Source organism: Maylandia zebra, linkage group LG6, assembly GCF_041146795.1.
Source record: "Maylandia zebra isolate NMK-2024a linkage group LG6, Mzebra_GT3a, whole genome shotgun sequence".
Taxonomy (NCBI): domain Eukaryota; kingdom Metazoa; phylum Chordata; class Actinopteri; order Cichliformes; family Cichlidae; genus Maylandia; species Maylandia zebra.
In genome coordinates, this window is record NC_135172.1 from 31,496,805 (window position 1) to 31,519,972 (window position 23,168).

The 23,168-nt window shown below is 39.6% G+C and overlaps 1 protein-coding gene across 2 annotated transcripts in view; it reads left to right on the forward strand.

Annotated features, from left to right (window-relative positions):
• Positions 1 to 23,168, forward strand: part of prkcaa (protein kinase C, alpha, a) — a 143,966-nt gene that overhangs the window by 94,155 nt on the left and 26,643 nt on the right. The window contains exons 6-14 of one of the 2 annotated variants that reach the window (XM_004539207.5): positions 1,933 to 2,089; positions 2,620 to 2,754; positions 3,074 to 3,167; positions 5,904 to 5,933; positions 8,422 to 8,565; positions 8,654 to 8,827; positions 10,628 to 10,719; positions 10,978 to 11,040; positions 11,207 to 11,345. In XM_004539207.5, coding sequence (XP_004539264.1) covers positions 1,933 to 2,089; positions 2,620 to 2,754; positions 3,074 to 3,167; positions 5,904 to 5,933; positions 8,422 to 8,565; positions 8,654 to 8,827; positions 10,628 to 10,719; positions 10,978 to 11,040; positions 11,207 to 11,345 — 1,028 coding nt within the window. The remainder of the gene's footprint in view (positions 1 to 1,932; positions 2,090 to 2,619; positions 2,755 to 3,073; positions 3,168 to 5,903; positions 5,934 to 8,421; positions 8,566 to 8,653; positions 8,828 to 10,627; positions 10,720 to 10,977; positions 11,041 to 11,206; positions 11,346 to 23,168) is intronic. The other variant, XM_004539208.5, reaches the window with a different exon arrangement.

Consider the following 23,168-nt stretch of genomic DNA (forward strand, 5'->3'; position numbering starts at 1 on the left):
TCAGTCTTATAGAGTTACACTAGCACTTTTCTTCTATTCTGTTTTTGTCATTGTAAAAATAGCCCATGTGAATTCAGGTCTGAGACTACAACCATTTTTATAGCAGTTAGAGCTGCTGCTCTTTTAGGGCTAAAGTGCCCACCAGCTATTATGTCAGGAAGAAGAAGAGATGTATTCATTTCCATTGCATTTTCTTCTGTTCAAGAAATGAAAAGAAATTGAAATAGAGGTTTACCTACAGACTGCAATTCTACTGCAGAGTGCATCTATATTAGAATGCACTCAATAGCAAAGATGTTCTTTGAAGATACTTATTCAACACATCTTGACTGGATTTCTGAGGAAGCCGAAGGTTGCCGGTTTAGGATCGCTCAATATCTTCCCACACTTCAAGTTTCTCCTGGAAACGTCTGACGCTCTTGTGAAGTGTGCTCTATCTCCCAGCATGTTCTACAGCAGCTTGCTCATCACTCATCAAACTTCACACCCCATTATCATCACTCGACGCCCAGATCCTCCACCACAGGTGCTGAGAATACAATACACCATCATTGAAGTGTTATATGCTCTTTTCAAAGATCCTTTTGAGTCTGTTGTGATGTGCACAATGTGGTTTATTCTGTAAAAGTCCAGTGGAAAATTGTGCTGTGTTTTTACCTTCTTCTTGGAGCATCTCGACATTTGCAACAGCTGCTATACTAACCCAACAGTGTCAATCCCTTATTGATTTTATTCATTTATCCCTCCTAATCCTGCCAATCTGTATAACATTCAGAGTTAAAACACCGGGTTTAGCAGTTCTATCTTGCATTCTTAACACACTGGCTTAGCGCCTTCTTTTCCAGGTCAAAGATCATTTAGCTTTGTCAGCCCACGGTTGCAGTGTGACTGACAGGGCCACATGGGGAGACAGCTCCGATCTCCAGGGTATGAGGTTTAACAAAGCAGGCAGGCATCCATCCCTATCTCTGCGGGGACGCTAGATACATTGTGTGTCGATAAACATACTCTGTGTACATCTGATTGTGTGCAGGGAGGTGTATATTTATGTGAGCATGTGAGTCTGTGTGTGCACTGTACTGCAGCCCAGATCTGGCAGTGCTCCAATGCTCAAAGCTAATGGAGTACTAATGTCTCTGGTGTGCCCTTGTTTACCGAATAGCTAAATACAGAAGGGAGAGAAGAGAACCTTCGCCCACTTAAGCATGACACAGTTCGCAAATTAGAATCACCGTTCTCATAACACTTCCTGCATTTGCTCCCATTATGGCTCGGATCCATAAATAATCCTCACAGGCTGCGCCTCGCTGGTTGATCTTGACCTGCAGGTGTTCACCTGTTGATTAAATGAGAGCAACTGTTCCTTATGCTCAGGGCTGTTTGTACTGTTGTTATCAAGTTACATATGAAAGGAAATATTAATGAATATTGGATGGATACTAGGTTGTACTTATGCTAACCTTATATAGGTTTTATTTAGATATTTTATTTGGTCTTTAAAAAAAGTGATACGCCAGTACTGTGCAGTGTTAGCACTGTTAGCCTCACATGATAAAGGTCCTGGGTTCAAATCCATCAACCAGCTGGGACCTTTCTGTACTTGCATGGGGTTAGGTTAATCGGTGATTCTAAACTGGCTGTAGGCATGACTGGCTGTCTGTGTCTTTGTGTTAACCCCACACTAGAGGGCTGTATTCCACCTAATGCCCTGTGAAAGCTGGGACAGGCTCCTGTCCCCCTGCAACCCTGAATAAGTGGAATAAGTGGTAAATGGCCTGTATTTATATAGCGCTTTACTAGTCCCTAAGGACCCCAAAGCGCTTTACACATTCAGTCATCCACCCATTCACACATACATTCACACACTGACACATAAGACGGATGGATGGACAAATGTGTCAATCTTTTGTTTGTATCCTTCATCGTTTTCAGTGACTGAAGCCAGAAACCTCATTCCCATGGACCCCAACGGGCTGTCTGATCCATATGTGAAGCTCAAGATCGTACCAGATCCCAAAAATGAGACCAAGCAGAAGACCAAAACGATCCGCTCCAGCCTCAACCCCAAATGGAACGAGACGTTCACTTTGTGAGTACACGGGTCCATCTTCAGCCTCTGGCCCACTCTAGGCTGTAGTATGGCACAGATTATAAATTAACAGAGGATAAGGGGGAAAAAAAGCTAAATGTATTTAATGTTTAAAGTACTATTAGTATAAGTAGTAGTAGTATTAAGAACGACCAGAACCTCTCGCCATAAGAACAGTTTCTTCCCCTCTGCTGTTGGACACATGAACAATAACCATATGACTGTTCCCACCACTAACACATGACCCTACGCTGTGTTCACTGCATCATTCCATGTTTGGCACTGATCACCACCTGCACTCATGTATATATCTTTCTACGTAGCACTTTTAATTCTTATCCCTACTTTTATTTTTTCATGTCTATTTAAGTGCTATTTATGACACTATGTTTGCACTGAAGCACCGCAGCAATTTCCTAATGTTGTAAACCTGCTCAACATTTGGCAATAAACCCCTTTCTGATTCTGATTCTGATTCTGACTCTGTAAGCAAATGTGTTATTTTTTATTAACCATAATGTGCTGTACAGCAAGCTGAGGAATACAGATAAAGACCGCAGACTATCAGTAGAAGTGTGGGACTGGGATCGGACCACGAGGAATGACTTCATGGGAGCCCTTTCCTTTGGCGTGTCAGAGCTCATGAAGGCTCCAGTCTGTGGATGGTAATGCTGACTTGTTGAATGCCCAGTTACTGTTGATCTGTATTTATAGTTTAGAATGACAGAGTATTGATTGATGTAACGAATGAAATAACTTTTATGTTACTCTTTGTATTTACACTGTTATTTTAAGTAAAAAAACAACTGTAGAGTCAGAAATATCAGTAGTTTAAGCTCTCATCAGTTGCTCCTTGGTACCCAGTAAATGCTTTATATCATCCAGGTTTTAACAAACACAACTTCTGATGTAAACAGAATGCTTGGATAAGCTTGTCTTTGTTTCTTCCCCTCACTTCCTGTCATGTCATGTCTCTCCTCTCAGGTATAAGTTATTGTGCCAGGAGGAGGGGGAGTACTACAATGTTCCCATCTCAGAGGAGGATGATGGTAATGAGGAACTGAGGCAGAAATTTGAGGTGAGGATTGTATTAACATAATCAAAGCTGCGCGATCTTTTCTTTTGCAGTATCTTCAAACTGCATGGCACAAAGACAGAAGCATTTATTACACGCTTCAGACTGAGGTGGATCGATCTGATCCTGCCACCCTGTCCAGCAGAATTATCGAACTGTCACATGCTCTCCTGGACTGCAGATAACCGTGTGACAGCTGCAGCTTTCACAGAGCTCCTCGGCGTGCCCTCTTTGAATTCTGAGGCTTCACTTCTACTTTACATTTTTTGTGTGTTTGTGGATAATTGTTGTTATTACATTCCAGCCAGAACCAAACAGAAAGGGGGATCAGCTTTAGTGACTGTGCTCAATAGCATGTTAAAAGGATGAGGAGAATAATCAGCTCCTCCTACTTTGCAGTAATGTTTAAGCACACATTGTGTTAAAAAAAGATGTTATTTGATACAATTTCATGTTCTTCTTGTTCGAACCTGTGTGCGTCTGGCCTTCTTGGAGTGAATTATTTCACCTGGTATTCTGTGTCACAGTGTGCAATGAAAGCCCAGGTCTCTAGAAGATGTGTTTAAGGTTACTTTCCACGACCTTTCTGCGACACATGGTTGAGAATAAAGGGGGTGGATAGAATGAGAAAGAATAGAAAGTTGGGCTGGGAAAGGTCACGGCTGGGACTGACAGCCAATTTTTAGCTGACCGAAAAAAGCAAACAAACCTCATGCTCGTTAATCTGGATTCAATATGAAGCTCGATCATTGTCTGGAGTTTTATATATGTGTGCATATTTTTAAGTATATGGAAACACTTAGAAACACGTTTTCCATATTAAAGTAAGCTTTGCCATAAAAATCATTTCCTGTTCAACTTTTTGCAGCTTTACAAAATGCGTTCATTACATTAAAGGAGAAGCTGCCCTGTGTAACGACACAGTAACAGAAATACATTCTGAAATATATCCAGGCAATGAGAAAAAAGGTGATGATGATAAAAAAAAAAGAGAGAAAAGAGGTGAAGAAAACAAATTTGGCCTGAAGTCAGAGGGTGACAGTGCAGTTGTGTTGCGTTTGTCTCGATAACAGGAACAAAGACCAGTAGCGAGCATGTTCCTCACAGTGCGTGACACGAAAATGTGGTGATTTTTCTCTCACACACAGAAGCTACAGTAGTGTACTGTGCAAATGTGCAGTGCATAAACGGAACAGGTATTTTCAACATTGTTCTAGTTTTTCACATCGTTTAAATTGCCTTTAAGAGAAGCCCAGTGCAGTCATCATGTCTCTCTCATGGAGCTCCGAAGTAATTGTCTGGCATCTGTAGATGTAATGTTTCATCCACTTGACTTTAATGAATGTTTTTTTTTGAGTTTTTTTATGGCCTGAGAACTCCTCTCCCTTCTCTCCCCTCTTCATAAACCCCTCTGTGGTTCTCTCCCTTTTTTCCCTTAGCTTCCTGCTCCCTCCTGTGTGCTTGGTGAGACTTACACTGTACAAATGCTTCTTCACCCTATGTCACAGTGTCATATTTAATGCAAGAGTTTCTCTCTTCCTTTCTCCACGTCTTGCCCCTGCTCTCAGGACTGCCAAATTAATTTTAATCTAAAGGTAGCCCTCTCCGCTCCTCGACCCTTCTCTCCTCTCCTTCTCCTCTTTTGTCTCGTCTTGCTGTGGTGACATGTTCCTCCACTTCTCCTCGTCTCTGATCATTTGTATGTGGTGCCGCGCTACTACAAATTGATCCAGTTTACTAACAATTTGTACATTTTGGCTTGGATAAAAAAAAAAAATTCAAATCAAAAAATGATAATTTTATAAATGAATGAAATAAGCCCGATGGATATTTAGTAACTCCCCATTTTTGTGAAAGTACAGCTCTTCCTCGTTTTCACGGCTCGCATTTTCTCAGAGTTTGACAAAGGATTGTTAGTAAATCCTGATTTACTGCTTACAGTTCATAGCTATACATGTGTCTGCATGTGCGTCTTTGTGTTGTGCGCCCGTCTTGTCTGTGTACGCTTCATGTTGTGTGCTTATGTCGATGTCAACTGAAGTATAACCCGTAGCTAGTTTCTTTTCTCATCTCACAGCTGAACATTTGTCTGTAAGCGTCTGCTTCTTGAGCCTGCAAACATCTCAGTGTAAACCTAGATAAACTTCAGTCTAAGGCATAACTACATGGATGGAAATATTGCATATTTGATATACTGTATGAATAGAGAAATAAACCAGATGCAAACACTAGATGTCAGCATTGACCTGAGTACATGGCGGGTAATTGTTCCTGCTCTTTTATGTGTGTCTGTGTGTGTGTATAAGCACTTATCCCTCTCACCTTAACGTTTTTTTAGTCTCCATGGTTAAATCAAAAGTTGTTTTTAAAACATAATTCATGAAGTCACCTCTGGGGGTGACTGCTTTATCAGAAATATAATAGAGATCAGGTAATTATTTTGACTGTTCTCGCTGGTTTCTTTCTGTGAAGCTGCAATTTTGAACTTGTACATGTCTGTAAACTCTAACTGGAGCCCCGTGGACTAAGTTTGCTGATCGAAAGGCTCGACCACACGATTTAGTGTCATATTATGAATGCTGTATCTTCATTCATATTCTCTGTGTTTGTCTGCGTGTACGAGCCTCACTATTGGCCCTCAACTACCTGTTCATACAAGTCAGCTGTTGTGGTGTGCGCCTGTACACAAGTGTACTAAGTGAGTTAGACCTTTTGGCTCCCTTTTCCCTGTGGTTTCAGGACCAAGCAGTTGTGGAAGACTCTGATCAGGTGCGTCTAAAAGGAAGGAAGGAAGTAAGGCTGCTGCTTGCTTGGCCCGGCCAGGCTTGTTTCTGTGGCTAAAGCTTACAGGTGTGCTGTGATCTGGTGCGGTCTGCTCAGCTTTCTTACTGCTCTCCTAGTTTAAGAGCAGGCAACGGTAGCTTTCATTAACCAAACTGCAGCTGCTCAGCACTGCTAGAAAGTATTTTAATATTCAGTGTATTTTACTTGAATGTTATAGAGATAAATGGGTGAATTTATCAGGTATCTATGGTGTGGGATAACACTAAGTTCTTCCTGTTTTCCTGTTTTTTAAGAGGAACAATATTGTAATGGCCTGGAAACCTTTCAGCCCCACACAAGTTGGTCTTCCTGTTTCATGTATATAGTATATTCTTATGCTTCACTGGGAAAAATAAAAGAAGATTTATCTCCTGTAGCAGAAGAAAACAAACTTCTTTGTGCAGCATGAAGATTTAGGTAATAACTAGGATGTTGGGGAGAGCATGATTTTTGCCTTGGCTAAGAGTGAATATGAAGCCGGTGTGAGGTGTGTTTTGTGTAGATCTGCTTAGAGAAAGATATGAAGCGGGACGCTTCGTCAGATTGTTTTTAGTGTTCAGACTGCCACAGTAGTGTATTTTTCAGCATAGTGCACTGTAGTGTCTTGAAGCATTTGCACTGCTGAAAGATTGAGCATGACTTGGCATGAAGAGGTGCAAAGACGAGAATGTTTTTGTATTTTTACAGGTCAGAATTAGAGATATATTTTACACTGGACATGCATGTGAATGTTGAAGCCACGTGGTGGCATCCTTTCCTTCGGTGCAACAGCAGCCACGTAGAAATCGAGCGTTTTAAGGTCTGATTTCAATGTAGAGATTTTAAATGCTGTTTTTTTAGGTTTTACTTTGATCACTGATCTTAATGATTTAATACTTAAAATAAAATTTCTATGCCTAGCTTTGTGGATGCTATGTCTGGTTAAAATATGTTACAGTACTGTGTGAAAAGCTCAAGTCAATCTTCATTTCTATATATTTTGCAAGAAACATGGGAAATAGATGCAGGGATTTATTGAAACATGGATAATACATGAATATAAAAAGCAACACAGAGTCAGTTTTTGCTATGACTGCCTTTATGCTTCAACACAGCCTGAACACTCTTGTGCAAACTTTGTTTATGTAATTTCTATAAGTCGTCTTCAGGAATAGTTCTCCAGGCTTCTCGACGGACATTCAAAGCCCTTCTTTGGATGTTGGATGTTCTTTTGTTTTGCTATCTGTCAAGATGATCCCACACTGCTGCAGTAGTGCTGAGGTCTGGGCTCTGGGGAGACTAATCCATAACTAATAGTATACCATTATTGTATGCATTTCTATCCAGGTTTGTCTTTTACTGCTTTGGCAGTGTGTTTAGGATCATTGCTTTATTAAAAAATGAAGCTGTTGCCAGATGGTGAGTCAAACTCTAACAGTACTTTCTGCATTCGTAATTCCATCAGTTTTAACAAGACCGTCCTCCAACCATCTTCCTATTTCCCAACCTTAAGATTGACTTCTCTTCCAAAGAACTTTAAAAACTTTGAAAGACCCTCAGAAAGCCTGAAGAACTATTGCCCAAGACCATAAAAAATCACAAGAAAATTAAGGCTCCTCTGAAGCAAAAGGAAAAAGAACATGAGGGATAACTTGAGACTTTTACACACTACTGTAAATGAAACAATAGAAAATGATCATTGTTGATAACAGCAGTGTCATGCATTAGCTTTGCTATTGAATTTAATCAATGATGTTTATGATTAACTGATTCTCACAGCAAAAGCAGATGTGACAAACAATGCTTGCATGATTTTTTTGGGTTTTTTTGGTTTTTTTCCAAATCCAACATTTCAGCTTTCTCGCTTTATGCTGACAACAACCACCAGCACTGTTTTACTTTGTTTAAATGATAGCAATTTGTTAATATAGCTAGAGTAATTTATTGGACAGTAATTGGACAAGAAGACAACTGCAAATCTCAATCGGGTTTACCGAGTCATTTTGTATTATAGGAGCTCCAAAAAGGCACATCAGTTTTGCTTGATCTCATTAATCTTGAATTGTGCCTGTCAGTCAGTGTATTCTGGCAGATAGTGAGCTAATGGCAAGTATAAGTTATACAGCAGGTAAACAGAAAAATCAATTAAGGATATTTTGTGTTATTTTAGTAAATGAATTGACACATATTGAATATTCATCAGTATGAAAATGGTTTTAGTGGTTGTAGACATAAATTTAAAAAATTGGCAAAAACGTGTGAAGAAGCTTGAATATGTTCTGCCATTTTTTTATTTGCTTAAAAACAAGTTTTATGCATTTTATCAAGGTTAACATTTTAGGTATCCACGATCATTGTCTTTTCTGAATTGCACATTGCAGCCGCTTTAGGTTATATGCTTTTCTTATAACCATTTAACCTTCAGACACTTTATTTTTTTCTACTCCGAGTGTAGAAAGCCAAACTTGGTCCCACTAAGAAGGTGATCACTGAGACTGATGACAGCCACTCCAGCCAGCTCCCATCAAACAGCCTAAACCAGGTCAAACTCATCGACTTCAATTTCCTAGCTGTGTTGGGGAAGGGAAGCTTTGGCAAGGTGCGCGATATCCAAAGTTGGAAGAACAAAGTGCATTGTACTCTACATGGAAATGATTTTTACTTGGCCACCTTCTGTCTCTGCAAAGGTGATGCTAGCAGAGATGAAGACTACTGAGGAGCTGTATGCTATAAAGATTCTGAAGAAGGATGTGGTAATCCAGGATGATGATGTTGAATGTACCATGGTGGAGAAGAGAGTCCTGGCCCAGCAGGACAAACCGCCCTTCCTCACATACCTCCACTCGTGCTTCCAGACAGTGGTAGGTAAAAGGCTTCTGGATGTACCAGGATAACTCACTCGAGGTCAAGTCAGGTCAAATTAATTCAGCAAGCGGCTTTTAGCTAAACAGCTTAGTCATAAAGTGCTGGAGAAGGCAGCAAAGGACGTTTATGACAAGTCCAATTAAAAAAAAAGTGAAAGGGGAACAAAGTAACCCCAATTAAAGGGTGAGCTCTCTCTCTGTTTAAATAAGCAAAAGGCTTTGTTACAAAGGGTACCAAAGTTATCTTTGATACCCTTAATATCTCTTTTTTGTACTCAGTAAATGTAATGATCTAAAGAAATTGTAAAATGTTTTCAGTAAGTAGTGTTGTGAACTTGCATAAACTCTGCAAATCTATTATAGTCCATATGCAAAAGAAGTCGATGGCTTCCTTAATCTGAATGTCTCTTTGTTAAATCTGTAAATTGCAAATGAACGTCTACCAGCATCCAGACTCTGAGAGAGGCCGGGCTAAACTATAGCAGCTGATTAGAGCTGAACTGGCAGGCAAGGCAGAGGAAATAGGAAGAGACACAGCTTGGCATCACTCATAGCATATTCATGAATACACATACTCGCACACCCATTCGCGTACAGAGAATAACAAAAACACACTTACTCCTACACTTTTGTGACCTCTTTGTCTAGTTTCACATTTGCTGTGCAGACCTTTTCCTGCGACTCGAACATTTTCTTTATGTGAATGTTTTAAATTTGGGAAATAGTCCAAATGTTTTAAATATGTCCATTTTCTTGAAACTGATCAGTGTTTGAGTTGTTTTTTAAACAGAAAATCTTTACACTTAGATAATGTTTCATTTGATTTGACTGTTTCCCTAAAATACATTCAGGTTAATAAAAATAAAAATAGTGACACCAATCGTGAAATGGCCCGATTGAGTTTTCTGTGATCCTCAAGATATTTCTGTTAAAGAAAATCATACCTGCATCACAAAAAAGGACTACTTCTTATTCTAATTGTTATTGCTATTACGTTATTTATTTTACACATTAAATAACCAGAGATAAAATAAATGATAAAAACAGATTTACTTCATTTTTTGCCCAGTTTCATAAATCTGCACAGCAGCTGTCTTTTTAAAACATAATTAGCTTAAATGCATGAGTTCCACACAGTGTTCTGCTAAGACAGCACGCTCTCAACATCGGATCCACTGAAGTCAAACCCTTTACTGAGTGAAAACAAGGAGGCTTTTTATATCAGAGGCGCAGAGAGGTCGAGAAGCTATAATGTGCATTTTGCTGAAGGCGCTGTCATTGCAGTACAGTGAGGGTCACAGCACACACAGTCCAGGGTAAAGCCCGCTTTGCCAAGAGTGGTGACATTTGGTGTCAGACCTGGTGGAAGGTTCAGCTGCGCTGTCTCCATGGGTCTGTTGTTATTGTTTTGTTCGTAAGAGACCATCAAACACATGTGGACTGGGGTCAGGCCAAACTTGTCACGGGCAGTAAGGGACCAGCAGTAGAACACAAAGAGAATATTTCCTGACAGATGTCTGTGTTGAGTGTTTTCATTTTCCATGAAGCGCTTTGCTGTGGGCTATTTGGGTCACCTTGTCATGGAAAGAGTAGCAGGAAAGATGGAACAACTTAGACAGCGGGGGTAGGCAAGACGTCAAGACTGTATTTCTCTGATTTGAGGTTTTACCACGAATAGAAATGTAAACATATTTTGAAATTCGACAGTTTTTTACGTAGAACCTATTATTATTTTTTCTTGATTTCTCACACACTCATAACTCTTCTTTCACCTTTTTCCTCTCTGCATGACCACAGGACCGCCTGTACTTTGTCATGGAGTATGTGAATGGTGGAGACCTTATGTACCATATCCAGCAAGTGGGCAAGTTCAAGGAACCTCAGGCAGTGTAAGACATATCAGTTTATCTGTGTGTTTCTATGATTCGGCTGTAAAATGAATCTGTGGTTACAGTCAAAATTATATTTGAGAATTTACATTAAGCCTTTAGGTTTTATCCCCTTTTGTATTATGATCACATTAGTGTCTAATAACAGTAAAGCATAAGCTGCAACAATAATACAGACATGCTGTATTGGAACTGTTTGTTCTGAGGTTGAAGGCTCGGTTTTAAGCAGTTGTAAATATGTGAATGTTGTCATTGCAGGTTCTATGCAGCAGAGATCGCTGTTGGTCTCTTCTTCCTGCACTGTAAAGGAATCATTTACAGGTGAGTATTAAAAGGTTTACACGGTATACATACCTAGGTTGCTTTTAAGCTAAGAACATCCTTTGTGATGTAGTAAATGTCTTTTATAACCCTATCATAAAAGACAACCACTAATGGAAGAGTCAGCTTCTGAAGGTATGTTTTGAATTCCCGCCTGCTTCCTCAGGGATCTGAAGTTGGACAACGTGATGCTGGACTCTGAGGGACACATTAAGATTGCTGACTTTGGCATGTGTAAAGAGAACATGACAGAAGGAGTCAGCACGAGGACCTTCTGTGGCACTCCAGACTACATAGCTCCAGAAGTGAGTACAGCCGCAGATGTAAAGCGTGTACTTGTGTGCGCGTGTGCTTTTTCTGTTGCATGAATTCATTTCTGTCACTGTCTGGTCTGAGCCTGTGTCACCCTTGTGCTCCAGATTAAGGTCACTGCCTCAGGACAAGATAGGCCCGCACACAAACGCACACAAACGCATATACACGAGCTCTCTCTGATGACGTAAGTGTCCCAGTCAGACCGACACCCAGCGTGTCCGCTGGCGAGTCCAAACTGAACCCGAAACATACAGGCAGGGGGTTTTCTTGTGAGCAAGCATTTCTTGGATTTCTTTTAATTGAAAGCCACATTTATTTAACGTGACAGTTTGACCTTACCATTTGTCATCACAGTTGTGGTCGTCATACCAGGATACCTCAATATTTTAATTCTCTTTGATTTGTAAGGCGCATTGGTTACATTTATATTTACAAATTTCACATTTAATGTCTTCTTCTAAGATTGGGTGATATGTTAAATCACCTACAGATAACTTCTGATTACTGATAAAACATATATATGTGTGTGTGTGTGTGTGTGTGTGTGTGTGTGTGTGTGTGTGTGTGTGCACTGCTCCTTTGTGTACTCCTTAGTCTAGATATAAACCTGCTTATATTTGTCTCAAACTGAATAAAACTGGAAGCTGAAATAAACAAATTGTTTGGGATAAAATATGCTATGAAATGAACAGTAAGCAAAGCCTGTAAGGTGTGAGTGTTTCCATGAAAAACTAGAAGCCCGTTTCTTGAATACCTTGTTACCTTAAAAAATAGTCAGACACAGGAATGAAAACTTCCACACTGGTACCTCAAGAACACAGAATTGGGAAGAAATGGCATTGTCTAAATACACAAAAAGGAAAAAGACACTATGTGGCAGCAGGTTCTGTGGTTAACAAGTCAAACTCTCAATAAAACATACCAGTAGACTCTATGAGCCCATATATGCATCCAGTTACCCAGCAGCGCACTCACACACACTGCTAATGTTGTTAGATTTTAAGTGTTTCCTTTTCTGTTGTTTCTGACAGCTCTTTGACTTTGCAGCTCATCAGCTGTTTAGCAGTTAGACTGGATCCTACCTTAGGATTGGTTGTTGGGCCTACTTGCTGCTTCTTTTCAGGTCTTAATTATTGGCTCCAACCAAACTTAAAAAGGAAATGACTTCTCCTTCTTGGAAAACTATACAGGCTGGTTTCTGTACAAGATGGCTCAGACACGCTACTGGGAAAGTTTTTGGTTTTCATTTACTTTGGTTTGATAGCATTGAAGTTCAAGCTACATTCAGTCTTTACCCACTGAAAGCCTGCTAGTAATCTTTGAAGTTCTTTTATGAACTTAGCAGTTTCTGTTATATTTCAGGCCCACTTATAGAACAAAATGACTGGGTGTGCATCAGAAGTTAGTGAGGGTGGTCTCTGCCTGTGCAGTTATCCTTGAAAGCATTCTAAGAATGGTCAAACCACATGTTTACTTATTTTAGATCATCTTTAAGGGTACTGGGGAGGTCGACAAATGTTTATGGGGGAAAGAGTTAAGCCAGGTGTGGTGAATAGGCTAACACCTATTTTCCTTTTGCTCACTTTGGGATGACTCAAATTTTGATTCATAAATGAAATTAGAAGAAATTGTTAATGTGCTTCTCCCTCTTTTATGGGTAGGGTTAGAACGAGACATGCATAACAGGTTGAGGCTCATCCATTGCTAAATCTGAAATATCCTTTAATGATTAAGGCTGTAAAATAGATGATTTTTTGAGTGAAATGTGCTGGAGAGGTTAGTTCTGTGTGAAACTGCCATGCAGTTGTGTATACAAAAAGATCCAGCTCTGGGGATGGTTGTAGCTGATTAGCTACATCTTTTGTTTTTTGGTTGGAAAGTATTTGTGCCCCCCAGATAGGTAGGAGCAGCATTTATGTCTTCCCTACATCTTTCCCTTGTAGCATGAAGGAACGTCCTGCTCATAACCAGCTGATTTTACTGTTATTTGTGTGTTTGATCCAATTTAGGATTATTAAGTTCTACTATTATCACTTAAAAGATGTGTTACTCATTTAAATACTATTTTATTCTTAAAACAGGTGAAACAAACAGAAAAAATGCAGCATATATCCAGTGTACATAATATATGCTGCAAAATTGAAAAAGTCTTATTATTAACAAAGATATAAAAAAAAAGACAGCAAACGGGTGCATTAGTCATTTATTAATTAATGCTGAATTGAATCATTCTTAAATATGTATTTACATTTTTTTGTTAATAATTGCTGTTATTGTATTTTTGAACACATTGCATTCAAAGCAAATGCAAGTAAGCCCTTTTTAGCATAAAAAGAATAATTCCTCTGATTCATTTAATGCAACCAGTGCAAATTGTAGAAGTTCATACGCACTAAGTTTTTCCAATTCTCTGACCATTATCAGTTAGCTGGCTTCTATTTAATGATGGGCTGGATTATCGATTCTCTCTAAAAAGCCTCTCTGATAGACTGAGAGGTTAATTCCACCCACGATGCCAGGCTGAACACGCTGTGATCGCTCGAGTCAGACTGACACTAATGCACCAGCCAGGGATGACGCAGTATGGGGCCGGAGTAGCTACTGTTTCCATAGCACCGCATGCAGTACACATATTTTCAAACACTTTTTATTTTTTTGATTACACTCACATGACTATCACACAGTCATGTTGATGACAGTCACACATGATGTGTTCACAGGTTAAATAGGGCATCAACACATAGTTATGCATCTGTATGCATATATTGTTTTTATTAAGCTTAAGAAACCCAACCATTTGAGTCTTAATAGTCTTAACAGTTAAACATTTGCACTGTGTATCCACCCACTCCAAAGCACTGTAGCTAGCTGGAGAGTGACCTTAAAGAGACTTAGATTCACAGTGGTGACATTTACAAGGTAAAGTGAGACGAGGTGTTCCTTAAAGTGTTTCTGATAGAAGAATCCACTACAAATAAATACACTGGCCTTTTCTGTGTTCTACATTCCTACAGAATCTGCTTTTGCTGGACCTGAAGTAACACCCACGGGGCATTCTGTTCATTTGTTGTCCCCCAAAAGCTGTTCAAAGATTTGTCTAATGAGTTTTGTAGTGATTTGTGATGTCAGGCTTTTCAGCGGGTGTGGTGCGACTGATCTGTTTGGAACGAAGTCAAATTCAGTGAAGTCTTTTATTCTGAAAAAGGAAAAAAACAATGTACACACAATAGAGAAGAGAAAGAGAGGGTGTTAAATGTGGACATGACACTGGTTGAGAAAACACCTGTTGGTCATTTCAGATGAAGGACACCGAGACAATTAGAGCGTTCATCAAGTTTTATCACATTTTATTACCATTTTACAGAAAATAATTGAGCTGACAGGGATGGCATTAATGGAAGCAGCTCTAACTGAAGAAGGAATGGACTGCAATGCAGCCTGGTGCATCTGGATTTAGGTGTGGAAACTCCTTGTTGTATTCGATGTTATCCCAGCTTGGCCACTGGTTGCCATTATACCGATATGTTAAATAGTGACGTAGGTGAGTAATGGAACAAAAAGTCAGGGCTCCGTTTCAGCGTCAGTGTTTTCTGAGAGGATGTGACTGAAGAATTTCTTTTGGTGCAGCCTTGACAAAGAAATAGCTGAAGGGGAAGGAAAAACAGAAAAAGCATAATATGGGATTTATAAAGTTCATTATATGTTTATTAATGATATGGAAGCCTCTCTTGTGTGACACATTTTATATTCTTGACAGAGGATTCCCAAAGGGGAGTCCCTCATAGTGGTTATGTCAGCTATCCATACAGCATTACATATTGTGATTGTATAACTTTGTTGCTGTGTTAGTGCAGTTTTGTATATGCTTGAGACAACTGTGAGATGAGAAGTGTTTTCACACTTTCTCACACACAGGAGCTCAAATACAACCCACCAGTCTGGAAGTTTATTTCTTTGTGGAAGTGGGTCCCTGGTTAACAGTACACAGGTGACAGGATGCCTTACTTTTACTGCTATCCTGCAGCTTGCCCAGACACACACACACACACACACACACACACACACACACACACACACACGCTCATATGTTCAGGAACACATTTATTGCTGGCTCTGTTTACTCTGACCTATATAGGCAGTCATCGGTCGCTCCCGTCTGGCAGGAATGCTCACACTGATGTGACTTTACACCTCAGTGACTTTGACACAGAGAAGAAGAGATAGCAAGGAAGAGAGGCGAAGGATCAGACAGACAAAACAAACTGTAACTTGACATAAAAGGAAAGAATCAAAAAAACATTGACTTCACAATGGGTCCATTTCAGGAGAGTATTTGAGGCTACGGAGTTGCCTGACACAGGCTGTTTTCCTGTGTGCTGTAGTCGTCTCCCAGTGCGGTGTGGCATCAGGAGGAAAAGGGTGTCTACTTTTCTGCTGACGCGTCTCTGGAGTGCAAAGCAGTTGGTGTCAGAATGTTTTATTATACATTGAATCATTAAAGAAGACCCAGTTTTCAGTCTCTGAGGTGATATTCTGTTGTAATGTGTCAGTATGTGACATTTCAACAAAGGCAGGGAGAATTTAATGTAAGATACATTATTAATTTACTATAAACCATACATATGAACAACACTTAGATTTTCCATATTTTCATGAGGTAAATACATTTATTTACAAAAAAAATCTTTGTCAGATCGTAACAGGCGCATATAGTTAAGTTCTGTGTATAAAAATAGCTGTAATTCAGTTAATGCAGTTCTTTGTTAAACCCCTTGAATCAAAGTTGGAAAAACTGCACATCACTTACAACTTGTTTGATTTAAAATCCAGTCTAGGGGGTTCACAGAGGAAATGTTTGTTGTTTAGATATTTTTGTGGCTGTTCTTCAAAAAGTTGGAGGATTGAAATAGCAACCCTGACTCATGATAGAGGTGTCATCCGGCCACATGCTTTGGCATCTCTAATTCCAATTTAAACCCTCGGCCAATTACCGAACACCCCAAACTAGTGTTTTTCAGAAAAAGAGCTATTAGTAGTTTCACACAATCATTTCATCCATGGTTGGAAAAGTGAGTGAGATGTGAGAAAAAAGTCAGGGGGGGGAGAAGAAGGTGAAAAAGAGAAACCGAGAAAGATGCAGCAGATGAGACAAACGCAGCGAGCATGAATATGTGAGGATGCTGCAGACAAGGTGGCAGCCTGAAAACGTCCAGACAGCAGTTTAGGTCTGTCGATTTTATATATTTAACTGCAATAAAAATGTTATAAGAATTCTATATTATCTTTTAGGTTTAGCATTAGGAGTAAAACAGTTTCTCGTGCAGCTGTTTTCTACATTATGCTCCATATACACTACATTACATTGCAATTTTTCAATAGGGTTGCTCTTAATTACATCATAATTTCACAATTTATTCATATCCTCCTGGCAACAGAGTTAAAGCAGGTGAAAGAAGCCAGACACTTTATTAGGTATACGTTGTTTTTGCTGTTTTGACTCCTTTTTTCCTTCAGAAACGCCTTTGTGAGACATTACTCTGACATTTTGGTTCATGGAGACGTGACAGCATCACACAGTTGCTTATTGGCTGCACATCCATGATGTGAATTTCTCATATCACCACATCTCAGAGGTGCTCTGTTGGAATGAGGGTTGGTGACTGTACAGTGTCAAACCAGTTTGAGATGATTTGAACTTTGTGACATTGTGCATCACTCTGCTGTAAGCAGCCATCAGAAAATGATTACACTGTGGTCTTAAAGAGATGGACATGGTCAACAACGATACTCAGGTAGGCTGTGGCGTTGAAACAATGCTAAATTATCGTGATCAGGATTTGTTATAGGGATACCAAAGAATTCACATATTCAAGGTTTTCATATAACTGCATTTTCTCACATGCCTCTACAGTCATAGAGCATTTCAATACTGAATTTAGCTCACAATTCATTGTGATCACGTGAAAGGTGCTGTTTATATTGCACCGTAGGATGCTCATGTAAACCCCAGGGCTGCTCATTAATATCCTCAGTGAATGAAACCATCCACAGCACAGGCACATACAGTACCAAGAAATGCTTTCAAAAACAGACCACTAAAGCAAGGTCTGATGTGCGCTGATCTGCTCCACAGCACACACATCCCTCAGAGGGATACAGCAGCAGCGGCACAGCAAATATTCATGTAGCACGCTGTAAGAGTGTTGGTCGTGAGGGTGGTACTGTGCATTGTACTGCACGTCTGTGCATGAAGAGCAAGGGTTATAGGGGCATAGGTTGGTACTTGTGTGCAAACTTGTGTGTCTGTGGTGAGCAGAGTAGCCTTGAATAGCTAGCAGTCTGATCCAGAACTGTCATGTAGCATTAGGACTAATGGGAGAGCGATGTCTGCAGCAATGCCCGTGCACAAGCGCACATACACATGCAAAATATACTCAGAAACACAGGCTCTTCAGGTCACGAGCAGAGGTGCATAAATGAATACACACATGCTGACAAATTATAAAATCTAAACACTTAACGTGTTTAAGCGTCTAAAAGAAAGAACAAAATATTTTTTCTCCTGCCCTCTTTCACTCATGATCAGGGAATCAGCTCTCCCAGCTGTACAACAAGCAAAATATAAAGCAGGAAGAGAGCACAGACTCTCCATCACTGGCTGCCTGGCAGAATGAGTGAAAACTTAATGCAGGTATCAGGTTTTTTTCCAAACACTAAGGTAGACGAGCATACAGATTTGGTGGAAATCTGAAGATCTAAACTTACCGCGGTGGTTCGGAGTCACGGTGGTTACCAAGGTCACGGTGCCTGAAACTGTGTTTGTCCGCCGGTGTTGTTGCAGACGGGCGATGGGTGGCAAGGGCAGAAAGTCACAGCAGCACCACATTAGTGCAGCTCTCTGCAGATGGCCTGAAACTGATCTGTACAGTCTGTTACTGATTTTTTATTTTCCTTGTTTTCTCTTTCTGCTTGTCTTAATCTCGCCGAATCTCAACTTTCTCCCTGACTCCTCCTCCATCTCTTTCTCCAACTTCAACGTCGTAATGATTGCTAATAAAAGAAATCATGTTTTATTGTATTAGTATATTAGTATAGTATCACATGAGACACAGCAACAATTTTCCCCTTTTTAGACTATGGGTATCTACATATTTGATTTCATAACTAATGAGCACAAAACATCCTGTATCTAATTGTACGTATGCCATCTGGAGCTCTTTTTTTAATCGATCCCTCCCCTTTTTCTCGCTCCCTCTTTCTGTCTCTCTTCCTCTCTGTTTTCATTCCAATGATACAAGCCGACATGAGGCTGCAGATCTCCTTGCTACATTGACCTGATGTGTCTTCATTCTTTCCACGCTTAAACCGCTTATTGCACACAACAAGGGAGTCTGGGAGGTCAAATCTCAGTGACACAGTGGAACAAATGTGCCTCGTCACAATAGGTCCTTCGGTGATTTGTTGGCTGGCATTAACCTAATTTACTATTTTAGCTAAAACTGCTCCCTTTTAGTAAATGGGTAGAATTTTATAATTAAGATTTGATGAGAAAACAAAAATGAGTTTTGGGGGTTTTTTTGGTAAATGTTCATAGAGCTTCTGTTTACAAGGATAAGGAATGATTCCTTTTTCATGCATATTGAATGACTTCAGCAGTGGAAGTGCAAACCTTAAATGAAACAGAGTGAATTTGTTGGCAGTTGTTGGGTTAGAACGAAGGTCGGGATGTTTCCTGCAGGGAGAAGGATTTGAACAGACAGGCTCAGGGATTTTACCAAGAGGTTTCCTCTTACTGTGGAGTCTTTGACCCTTGAGCTCATTAAAACACTGAAGCATGATCAGGGAAATGGTCTTTTCCCTACTGCACCTTCCTGCCCTCTCACCATAGCACAAAAGAAAGCCAAGGATTAAAGCTTATCACTTTTCACCTTCTCATAGCACCGTGCTTCATGCCTCCTTAAACATGCACATATTCATCATTTAAACATTATTCAGTTTGACATTGATTTTTGGGAGCGAGCAAACATTTCGAAACTATTTGATTGGAGGCATCCGTTCATTTAAAAACACAGTGCAGTATTTTTGTTTTTTTGCCATATTTGAGTGGTTATCAGCAAGTGTAGACGACATAGAACAAGATGGTGAAAGGGTAATATGGTGAAATTAGTCAACCCACCTACTTTGGGAATTAGCACCTTAGCAGTGACAAAGAAAGAGTGAGAAATGGCTCAGAAAGGTCAACAGTATGCATATTTTCTCAGATTCATCGAACACTTGAAATGGAAGAGGAGAGAAAACAAGAGGCCAAGTAGTATGTAGGCGGCTTTGAGCCCTTATATAAAAACAACTGTGTTACATTAGCTAGTCATAACTATCACCATGGTTGGTGATGACCTTCTTAGGTATAGCGAGAATCTGTTAAACAGCTGAAAGTGCAACGTTGACAAAAGAAAAACAAGATGTTAATGAAAGTAAAGAAAGTAGAGCTGCAACAGTAAATATATAACAACATAAACTTCATCCTTCCTGGCTACCTTAAGTCGTTGTCTTCACTTCTTTCACTGCTGCAGCTGCTTAATCAACCTTGTTTTTCATCAACTTTACTTTTCAACTCCTCTCATATGGCACCTCCTCTCACCTTTTGTAGAAACTGAGTCAGGACAGCACCGCTGACCGTGTTGTACTTCAGTCTGGATAGAGTTGTTTCTCAACCCATATTCACCACTGGTCCATCATTTCATGTTATTTCTGACCTAATCAATGGCATTGATCTCTGATGTATGCTGTGAGGGAGTCCTGCTGACTTTCCAGAACACTGCAATGCCATTAAATATACATTACTGCATAAAAATCCTATGTTCACTAAAGTGTTCCTGAGAGAATTTTAATCAAATAAGTTATGGATAGATTTAAAAAATGAAAGGATACATAATTGCGAATCCCACATATTCACTTACTCGATCAATGACAGTTCATTTAATCTGCTTCACACTTTGGACACAAGAAAGGACAAGTGACTCCATACAGCTCCTGGAAATAATAGGAAAGGACCTTATTTGCACGTTGTCCAGCCCACTGATTAAGAGTTACTACAGTACCACACAGTACCCCAGTAGGTGAGCTCCATTTTCTCCTTAATCATATGTTGTTAAGTGTGTATTTTTACCCATATTCATCTTCTTCTAATCAAATAGTTTTGGTGCCTAATCAAAATTAAGCAGTTTGTAATAAAAAAAAAAGTTAGATACCTGAACTCGCCTGTCATTCCAGGTGTCAATCCAAACATCGTTGTTGGCAAAAAAGGCTTTCCTGCCAGCAGAAAACAAAAGACAAAAGACAGAATTAAGTGTAATTAAAGGCACTTTATTTACTACTGACACCTCAATCATCTGCTCCACATACGCAGTACGTCTTGAAGTTCCTCTAGTTACTCATAGGTGTGCAGCTCATATCTGTTTATTCAAAACAGCAATCATCTCCCTGAGCTGAGTAAAGCTATTTGCTTCAGCTGGCAGCTTATCTTGAGTATATGTGATAGCAGTCAACCTCTGTCCCAGGATGTTAGCTTCAGACAGCAGCAGCTACACAACATGAGTAAAATAACCCTCATCTTCACGGTCTGCAGAGTTGTGAAAACTGGGGGATTTGCAAAACGTGTTTATAGAATTACACGACCGTGTGAAAGGTTTTGCAAGGTTTCCATGTTGTTTGCGCTACGCTCAAGATCCATTTTGGATATATCCAGAGTCAAGTATTGACGTACTAATATAAGAGGTGTTCATGTGTAAGGACTATGAAAAAATAATGACATGGCTGCTTTGTAAACACAGTACTTTATCTTTTAACAAACACTGGAAATACTCGAAAAACTGAATGTGACAGCACAGCTCACGATATTATCTTTGTGCTGTATTAATGGGTTTTTCCTTTTTATAAAATCCAGAGCTGTAGCAACATTCACATTCATTCATATGCATGCAAGTCTATACACATGCTTGACTTTTGTGTGAGGGGAAACATGTGGAAACACTATTTGTCCAGTTGATTGTATTCAACCCTCAGGACAGCAAAATCCCATTGCAGTTCAGAGCTGGAGGGGTGTTTGTCCACCTGCGTGTGCTTGTGTAGGTATGTGGACTCCTGTGGGAAAGGCAAGGGTCATTAAAGTGATGCAGTGAAGGTTGCGATGCAAGGTTGATCTGCCTCCACCCACCTAGACAAAATGCGTCCACTATATTTGTGTGTTGCTGTACATACAGTACATACATTCTCTATTTTTTGTGTTAGTTTTCCTTTTCTCAGGTACAATATGGTGTCCAGTCTTTTTTTATGTGTTGTGGCATTAAGCTGGAGGAGTGTCCCAGGGCGGCATGTGTGAAGCAGAGGTCAGAAGTTATTCAGGAAAGCACGCAAAGCAGTACGCCAGCACTCATGTTGCACACCGAAGCTTATTTATTTACAAAGATCACCAAATCGTCCTGTTTTTCATGTTTCTCGTTTATCTGTATGTACCGGTACATGAATGTGTAATCTCAATATGCCTGCGTGTTAATGTTTCATCAAACCATTGCAACGATTTGATGTGTCACTGAGTGTAAAGCTTAACTACAGTGTGTGTGTCTTCTGGGTGGCGTTACTGTGGCCAGAACAGGCGAAAGCATTAACCTTTAACCATGACAGTGTAACCCAGAGGATCTCTCTGTCATTCAAGGAAATGTCACAGTCAAAAGAAGCCTCCTAAGAGCTCCCCTTGGAGACGTATACACTCTTAGTGTTTTATGCCACAGCCTGAGCTGTAGTCTATCTTCACAAAACAAATATTTAAGTAAAATATAAATGTTGAGTGTTTTTAATATGCAAAAGTGTTTGGAAAAGTATAAAACCGTTTTCAGCTTCATGCGCTGCTACATCGTTGTATTAAAACTGCTCTTGTAGCTCTGAGCGTGTCTTATAAATTGGCGTACGAATACTGCTGTGTAATTCGTTATCAGCTTCTGTCCCACGCGCCCTGTACTCCCTTCTTGTCACAAGATATGAGCTTCCTATCGTCTTTGTTCAGCCGTAGCAAAAAATAATTTGATTGTTGCAGGTGATTTAAAATGTAGGCGACTCAGGGTTCATGCAGCTTTTATGGCTTTGATCATATTCTTGCTTTAAACTTTACCTTGTCTCTGTCTAATTATGGTACAAAGAGGAAAACAAGTAGACATCCAGTCTTTGAGCTTTTGATTTATTAGTAATTATTTTAAAAGCTGCTGTCAAACTTTATATGTATGTAGGTAGAATTTTAACAGGAATTCAGTTTGTCCTTTTTCTTTACTGCCCAGCATCTCATCAAGGATATTCTGAAAGTGCCCTTTGTGAAAAATATGTAAAAATGTAGATGAGAATTTGAGTCGTTTTGTATAGCAATAAAATATATTTAGAGAATATTTAATAGGCTGCTGCAATGCTGTGATCTAGGTTATCATGCTTAATGATATTTTTCTTACTCTCAAACTTAATTTTTTTTTTACAAAAATAAATATTTTACCAAGATGGACGAACTTAAATACCTCATCTTCTTAAAGTATAGCTGAAAATATTTGGCTGTAGAGCCTTTTATTACAGATTGTGATCAAAAATGTGGATTCAAAGTTAAGAGTATTTATAAAATTCTTCCAGCAGAAAGAATCAAATGTTATAAAAATGTGAAATTCTATCTGATAAATTTTAAACTGTGACTGAGTGACAAGGTTGAGGTTTAGTATAGAGTAAACTTCAGGGTTACAAATCTTATCCGTGCAGTTGAAAAACAGCAGGTCAGTGTTTGT